Source organism: Stegastes partitus, unplaced genomic scaffold, assembly GCF_000690725.1.
Source record: "Stegastes partitus isolate 25-593 unplaced genomic scaffold, Stegastes_partitus-1.0.2 Scaffold143, whole genome shotgun sequence".
Lineage (NCBI taxonomy): Eukaryota > Metazoa > Chordata > Actinopteri > Pomacentridae > Stegastes > Stegastes partitus.
Genome location: NW_007577874.1, coordinates 201,724 through 209,913, shown reverse-complemented (window position 1 = coordinate 209,913; position 8,190 = coordinate 201,724). Strand labels below are relative to the sequence as shown.

At 43.6% G+C, this 8,190-nt stretch overlaps 1 protein-coding gene across 1 annotated transcript; it reads left to right on the top strand.

Moving 5' to 3' along the window:
• The first annotated feature begins 389 nt into the window (after positions 1-389).
• Positions 390-7,349, top strand: eif2s3 (eukaryotic translation initiation factor 2, subunit 3 gamma). The gene is made up of 12 exons (XM_008279058.1): positions 390-490; positions 2,046-2,109; positions 2,209-2,336; positions 3,057-3,178; positions 3,465-3,559; positions 4,175-4,333; positions 4,650-4,784; positions 4,866-4,960; positions 5,055-5,199; positions 5,352-5,521; positions 5,626-5,798; positions 7,034-7,349. Exons 1-12 carry the CDS (start codon positions 422-424, stop codon positions 7,095-7,097), a joined length of 1,419 nt encoding a protein of 472 aa, XP_008277280.1. The 5' UTR covers positions 390-421; the 3' UTR covers positions 7,098-7,349.
• The last annotated feature ends 841 nt before the right edge of the window (positions 7,350-8,190 follow it).

Genomic DNA, 8,190 nt, shown 5'->3' with positions numbered 1-8,190 from the left:
TGTGGCGTCACTAAGCACCGACGGACCTGACACATGGGGAAGAATATATTGCTTAATTTTTTTAGAGGAGGAGAAGCCAGTGTAGACATGTGCCCCTCTCGGTTGTAAACAGTTGTTAGTTAAGTTTAAAAAGCAGCAGCTTGTGAATATTACGGGAATTCTCGTTCACAGTAGAAATAAATTGCATCAGCCGTTGAAAAAGGACCCCGCTGCTGTTACTTGGGTGAATCACGCGAGTTGCGAATTATAGCTGCAGCGAAAATAAATTAATACCACGCGTATTTTTGTGAAGCTGTAACGCTTAATGTTAATCCTACAAGAAGTAAAGTGTTTGATTTAATAACTGATTTTTTGAGCGACGGTTCCGCCGGTTGATCAGGCATTCGCCGCAGCCGCCTCCTCTGTTCCTTTCTCATTCAAGATGGCGGGCGACGAGTCTGGCACAACGCTTGGTCAGCCTCATCTGGCCAAACAAGACCTCAGTTCTCTGGTGAGTGTCCGTTTAACCGCGTTTACGGCGTCGTTCTCGTGTGCCGGTGGCTGTCGGTCCGTCGTGTCGCCAAAACGGCCCCGGGAAAGACGGGGGATATTCCCGTTAACGGTCACCGGCGCTGCGTCGCCGCCACCCGGCACATGACGGCAGGCCCGGCGGGGCGGAGAGCTAGCAAACCCGCTTCCCCTCTGGCACGGATTTACTCTCTTATTTTATGCTTTTTTAAATTTTTAATTGTGACATTTTAAAACTAGACAAACGTTTTATTCTTTGTTATGTTCTCTTACCGCCGCATTAGTCGTCAGAAATGTGTTTATCACCGTTTAAACCGAACATTAGCATCACTTTCTGTGCTGTAAAATCAACGGGGTTCGTAAAGGCGATGATGCAGCTTAAGATGAAACCGTATTTATAAACTTCCAACCGTCTGGTAACATCAGATTAATGCGACCAGTTTATAAATCCATTCATTCATGTTGGGCTGTGATGCTCAGGAAGCTTCCGTTTAACATTAGCTTCATTCAATAACTCAGGATGGAACTTATAAACAATAAGCCGCCTAATTAGGAGCTTGGTACCTTCAGCATAGTGTCATGTGGTTGTTTAAATGAAGAATTACAGATGTTTTTATTGAGGGTAAAACCTTGACAGCACTAGAAAGACAGCAGAATAACCCAGAACATTCATTTTGTAGTGATAAACTTCATAATATAAGGTGTGGTAGCTCTAGATTATGAGATAAAGTAGAAGTAATGCAACATAAACAGAAAAAAAATTCAGTTTGACAGCACGTGTCTGTACCTTGTACCATTTGGTAGTCATTGTGAAGCTATATATATATATTTTAATGGCAACATCCTCGACCTGTGTGATCTTAGTCTGGATTATTATTCTGACCAAAGATTTGATGTTTTGGTTGCGGCTCAGCTGTCGATCTTTGTCCTGAACACAAAGCTGGCAGATGGAAACTGTCAGTTTACATGAGGGCTGAACAATTATTCAAAATACTATCCAAATCACAGGTGCGATATCTCAAATGTGGGAGCTGCAAGTGATAAACTGATGTACATTATTATTATTATAAATAAAGATTTGTTGTTCTGTAGAGATGCTTGGCCTGCAAATCATATTATAAACACACCAGGGAACGTATAGTCAGGTGCAGATTGCAGCAAAAACCAGCATGCAAAAGAATATATACTAATTACACAAATAAACCCAAAAAATCATGACTCATCACATTATCTAACAGAATAATTGCAATAAAATGTGTTTGTGCTGACTGTGCAGCCCTATTTCATACTACAACAATGCAACACCCACAAGCATACCTGTTAACATGCTCTGACAGCCAGCAGCAGTGTTTCACGTGAACCTACTACAGTACAGGAGCTGTTATCATGGCTCATTGTTTAAATGTCTGTGCTGCCTCCCTTTGTTCCCATTCACCTCCAGGATTAAACCGATCGAGGCAGCGCTCCTCTGCACACGGTGAACGCTCGTGTTTTGTTTTTAGCTCGTGTCCCGTCTAAAGTGAGTTTCTCTCTTCCAGGACGTGTCGACCTTGACGCCTCTCTCTCCAGAGATCATCAGCAGACAGGCCACCATCAATATTGGTACGAGAACAAATCAACAGCTGATCGGATCTGGAAGTTAATAAAGGAAACAAAGGCCTGTTTTAAACCTCTGCCTTTGTTTTTTTGTTTTTTTTTCAGGCACCATCGGTCATGTGGCCCACGGAAAGTCCACAGTAGTGAAGGCCATTTCTGGTGTGCACACCGTCAGGTTCAAGAACGAGCTGGAGAGGAACATCACCATCAAGCTAGGATATGCTAACGCTAAGGTGAGAGCGTTGATTTGTTTCTGAGGGGAATCCTGCTGCCTCTTTGACTCGACTTCGGGGCTTTTCTTTGGTTTTGGATAAACCCCTGGAGGCCCCTTTGCTCTGTGCACTTTTTGACTTTAAGCAACAGAAGTAAGTGATTGATTTGGAGCTTTTGCAGCCAGCGTTCATAAACCAACCAATCAAAACCTACCGACCGCCACAGCATTTCTCTGTCGAAACCTAAAAGTATATCACAATATGTTGTTATATCTTCATATAAAAACAGCATCATGAACTGTACTTATTTATTTTTTACCTCAAGTCACATCAGCAAACGTTGATCCAAGATGGTAAAACTTGACCGTCAACAGAAATTCAAACTGCACCAAAGTAGAAGAGAAGTTTTCCAACCAGAATAAAACTTAGAGACTCGATAAGTTCATGAATAAAACAGCGATAATCAAACAAAACATCTTTGTGCAGATAAGAGATTTTAGTAGAGTAGTGACGTTTTTGCTCAACTTGAGGCAAGCAAAAGGAATACAAAGTTTATCTGCTGCGTTTTCAGACGGATGATACGAGCTGACGACAAGCTTCTGCTTTAATGTGCGTCATTCTGTTTACATGAAGCCTTTTAACTCAGACGTGTTGACTGTTTGAAAGCAGCTCTGCTCGTCGTTGGAGGTTAATGCAGCAGATTAGAGTCACATCATTTCCATCACGTCTTCCCTGCTGCAGGTCTATAAGCTGGACGACCCCAGCTGTCCCCGGCCCGAGTGCTACCGGTCATGTGGCAGCAGCACTCCGGATGAGTTTCCCACAGACATCCCCGGCACCAAGGGCCACTTCAAACTGGTCCGGTAAGAACGGAGAGAGACAGCACTGGTTCATCTAGGCAGAGGCTGTTGTCATGGCGATCCTAGAAGCTGGACTCCTTTCAGATTCTTGACTTCCGTTCCTTTTTAAGTCTGCTTACAGCTTCACACGTGCAAACATTTTTCTTTTTTTCCTCCTTTGTGATGTAAACTAAATGTCTTCAGTGTCTTGGACTGATTCTCAGATATTTGTCGACTCGCTGTCACTAACTTCTGGCTTTTTTTAATCAACCAAACTGTTCGTTTTAATGAGTCGTCCTCCTTCCCTCAGACACGTGTCCTTTGTGGATTGTCCCGGTCACGACATTTTGATGGCCACCATGTTGAACGGAGCAGCCGTCATGGACGCAGCCCTCCTGCTTATTGGTGAGTGTTTAATTGGAAGACGAGCTTCGGTTTATCTGGTGTGATGTTGACAGATAATTCAACAAGTTAGGAGGCAAACGGCAGCATTTCTGCTGTAAATTTCACTGAAAATGGTGAGAAGATGTCATCTCAGCCCCTGCTGGTAACAGGACAAATCACATTTGATTAAATAAAACCGATGGAATAAATGATCTCTTATCGGTTTGTGTCACGACTCAGGAAACAGATTAAACTCATGATTTAAAGGATGCTTCCACGGCTTTAGAAGGTTAATGTTCTGTGATGACTTTCTTGTTTAGAGTTTCATCATACTTAAACAGTGACACTGTCTCTAAAGGGCCAAATTAAAGAAAAGCACAAGTATGCAGGAAATCTCCAACATGGCTGTGGTCATTTTCATTGTAAACAAAGAGAAAAGACTCCAGAAACTAGACAAGACCTGATGTCAGCCTCTGCTAGTGACAGGAGAAACCACGTTTGCTTAAAAAGTTAATAGACTCAATGAAGCAGAGGCAGATTAACTTTGTGTTTAGTGAGGAAGCATGTTTTTTTGTTTTTTTTTAGCAAAGCTCAGACGTAATGCATCATTAAAATGTCTTGTTTTTGTTTCACCAGCGGGGAACGAGTCGTGTCCTCAGCCGCAGACGTCTGAACATCTGGCTGCCATCGAGATCATGAAGCTGAAGCACATCCTCATCCTGCAGAACAAGATCGACCTGGTGAAGGAGAGCCAGGCCAAGGAGCAGTACGAGCAGATCCTCGCCTTCGTACAGGGTGAGTCCACGTCAGCCCGACCTCTGGAGGAGCAGATCTAACAGAAACCCAACACCACAGTTTAAATCTGGGTGGAGATGTCACCTGTCCATCTGTGTGAGCACAAACAACCTGCAGCACAAAATACGTCTTTCGTCGAACTTTAATTGGAGTTTAGTTTGAGGTCTGTTTGGCTTTTTTAAAGTTGCCTCCCAAGCTGCATAATGTGTCACAGGTTTCTCCATGGTGGTAAAACGTCCGGTCAGTGAACTCCGATGGGATAAATGTCGACTCTTTGGTAACAACGGCTGTAAAAACTCGCTGTTTTCTCCTGCAGGCACGGTGGCCGAGGGCGCTCCCATCATTCCCATCTCCGCCCAGCTCAAGTACAACATCGAGGTGGTTTGCGAGTACATCGTCAAAAAGATCCCGGTGCCCGTCAGAGACTTCATCTCCGAGCCCCGGCTCATCGGTGAGAAAACGGCCGCTCGTCGCCTCTTCATCTGCTGCTTACGTTTCTGTGTTTTCACGTCCTGTATCTTCCACGTTTCAGTCATCAGATCTTTCGACGTGAACAAACCCGGCTGTGAAGTCGACGACCTGAAAGGAGGCGTGGCCGGAGGAAGCATCCTGAAGGGGGTGCTCAAGGTGAGGCTCCGTAAGAGGCCGGCTCGGCTCTAACTGTCCACCGCATACGAGTGTGATCTAGTCTGAACGGTGGATCCGTCTGTGTGAGCTGCAGGTGGGTCAGGAGATCGAGGTGCGACCCGGCATCGTGTCCAAAGACCAGGAGGGGAAGCTGATGTGCAAACCCATCTTCTCCAAGATCGTGTCTCTGTTCGCTGAGCACAACGACCTGCAGTACGCCGCACCGGGAGGCCTCATCGGTAAGAAACACTCCAGCTGCTCCAGAAGTTAAAAAAGCCTCATCCAGCAAAAGTTAAAAACCAGCCGCCACACAGATGTAAGAGTGTTGAGTGTTAATGTGTAGAACAGTTGTAGAGGAAGAGAAAACGCTGAATAAGTGTTTACCGTGCAGGTGTGGGCACCAAGATCGACCCGACGCTGTGCCGAGCGGACCGTATGGTCGGTCAGGTGCTGGGAGCCGTCGGAGCGCTGCCAGAGATCTTCACCGAGCTGGAAATCTCCTACTTCCTGCTCAGGAGGCTGCTGGGAGTCCGCACAGAGGGAGACAAGAAGGCTGCCAAGGTGAGGCCGCCGTGCATCGTGGGAGATGTAGTCCCGACTGTAAACCGCTGCGTGTCTGCAGCTCCTGGACTTATGTTTGGTCTGAACGTTTCCTCCGTCTGCAGGTCCAGAAGTTGTCCAAGAACGAGGTGCTGATGGTCAACATCGGCTCGCTGTCGACCGGCGGCCGCGTCAGCGCCGTCAAGGCCGATCTGGCCAAGATCGTCCTCACCAACCCCGTGTGCACAGAGGTGGGAGAGAAGATCGCCCTGAGTCGACGTGTGGAGAAACACTGGCGGTAAGAATCCAACGGAGACGTTTCTTATCACATAGGTTTCTAATTCAGGCAAGTTTTGCTGTCGGAGATAAAACTCTGACTAGTTTGTGTGTCTTTAACCGATCAGAACTGAGTCGGGCGTAGCTTTGGATGTGACTCCAGGGTTCCCTTACAATAGTTTAGGTGGAACATCTAAGGAGGCAAACTGAGATTAAAATGAATAAAGCACAATAAAACCAATCGGAGCTGTTTTACTGCTCGATCCAGATCCTCAACCACACTGTGGTCTGTTGATGCTCTGAGGTTGTTGACAGTAGAGACGTGGCATCACAGAGCTCAAATAACAAAATAATAACAACAACAAACCACTAACTACTACTACTACTACGACCAGAGTAACTAACTACTAACACAACTAACTACTACTGCTACTAATATAACTACAACAACTAGTAATATAACTACCTCTATTATTACTAACCTACTTCATTAGTGATGTCATTACTGGTGGTGTTATTGTTGTTACTACTTAAACTACTACAACATCTACTACTGCCGCTACTACTATTACTACTATAACTAGTATTACTGCTATATCTAATACTACTAGTACTACTACTACTGCCACGACTATTACGATAACAGCAACTATTACTACTACTACTGCTACTATAACAACTACTATAATGGCAACAACAGCTACTACTACTACAACTACTGTTACTACAATTACTACTGCTCTAACAACTACAACTATTACTTACTACAACTAGTACTATTACAACTACTATTACAAACAACTACTACTATTATTATCATCATCGTTATTATTTATGTTATTTATAGAACATTTTTCAAAATCCAAGATACAAATTTCTTCACAAACCTGCAAAATAAAACAAAAGTTCATAAAATCATCAGATTTTAACAGGAAGAGACAGAAAAAGTACAGTTTTCTGACTAAAAACTACCATAGTGCTGGAAAAAAACATTATTAAACAAATAAAAGACAGTTTAAAGGAAGTTCACGTAAAATCAGGAAAGCCTCTGTGATCAGTGAAATGTTCAAATCAATCCTCGAACGTGCTGAGTTGTGACTGTTTGGTCTCAGTTTTGTTTTTCTTGTGATGCTGATTAAATTTGCTGCTTTTTGTTCAGTTCTCTGCCAGAAACCACTGATCTCATTCAGCTGTGAGGCAGAAAACGAGTGTTTGTGTTGCACCTTGTAACCGGCGTGTCCTGTGTTCTCTCCTCAGTCTGATCGGCTGGGGGCAGATCAGGAGGGGCGTGACCATCACACCGACGGTGGACGACGACTGAAGCAGCACGACCATCCCGCTCCTTTAGCTTTCTTTGGTTTTACGTTGTTTTTTTCCGCCACGAGGAGGAAGGAAGGGAACAGAACAGGGACATGTCGGCGGTTTAAAGACGCCTCCTCCGTCTTCTCTGATGCTGGAGGGCGGAGGAGCTGCTTTAGGCCTCCATTACAATCCTCCACAAGCCTGGTGCAGACGGCCATCCTGCACGCGCCACATATTTCAGTCCGATGTAATAAAATGAATTTGGAAGGAACGTCCTCAAGGTTTCATTTGTGTCGCCAGAAACAGAAAGGTCAAAATGACTTAAAATGGTCTTTATCTGGAGTTTTGTGCAAAATACAGATGCACAAATAAATAATCTCAAGCAAATTATAGATAAAAACAGGTTTTGTTTGTCATTTTTAACTAACAATGAACAGTTCATTAGTCTCAGCTCTAAATATCTGCTGCTTTCATTTGTCTTGTGATTATAAAATGGGAAAAAGGTTCAAAAAACTGAAAGTTGTATCATCTCCAGAGGTTCATGAATGCACACAAAGATTAAAACATATTGAAATGTGCCTACAAATCTATTTATTCACATGTTAAAGCCTCAATGCAGTTTAAAACCCACTTTTATATTCGTGAAACCGAATTTTAGGTTTTAAAAAAATCCAAGTTAGTACTTTCATTGTGTTTTCTTCAACTCAGAACACAGTAGACTCGGTCTGAATGGCTTACACATAGAATAAAAGTTTCACAAATTAAACCATGTGAACCAGATTAGTCCAACATGTCATCCACAAAGAGAACTACTGGACAGTTTGGCCTTGAGTTGCAATGCGTTCTGCAACTTGAGCACGGATTTTTAACCTTTATTAATTTACATTTTAGAACGTCATTTATGCCGAATTAGCTATGAAGAGTGTATTTTTGCTTTGTACCATTGTATGTACCGACAGCTTCCACCGAATTACTTTGATACTGATGAAAACCTAAAAACCGGAGGATTCTCATGCAAGTTCCTGGTACAGCATACTGCAAGTTTAACCCCACTTTTGGTCAGTGCTTGTTCACATTTTGTTAAATCAAGTATGCCGAATTATCTATGAAGT

Bases quoted from the DNA above. Each gene is read 5' to 3' on its own strand.
- eif2s3 (XM_008279058.1), top strand. From the start codon at position 422: ATGGCGGGCGACGAGTCTGGCACAACGCTTGGTCAGCCTCATCTGGCC. The intron at 491-2,045 runs GTGAGTGTCCGT...TCTCTCTTCCAG, and splicing joins AACAAGACCTCAGTTCTCTG to GACGTGTCGACCTTGACGCC. The intron at 4,961-5,054 runs GTGAGGCTCCGT...TGTGAGCTGCAG, and splicing joins TCCTGAAGGGGGTGCTCAAG to GTGGGTCAGGAGATCGAGGT.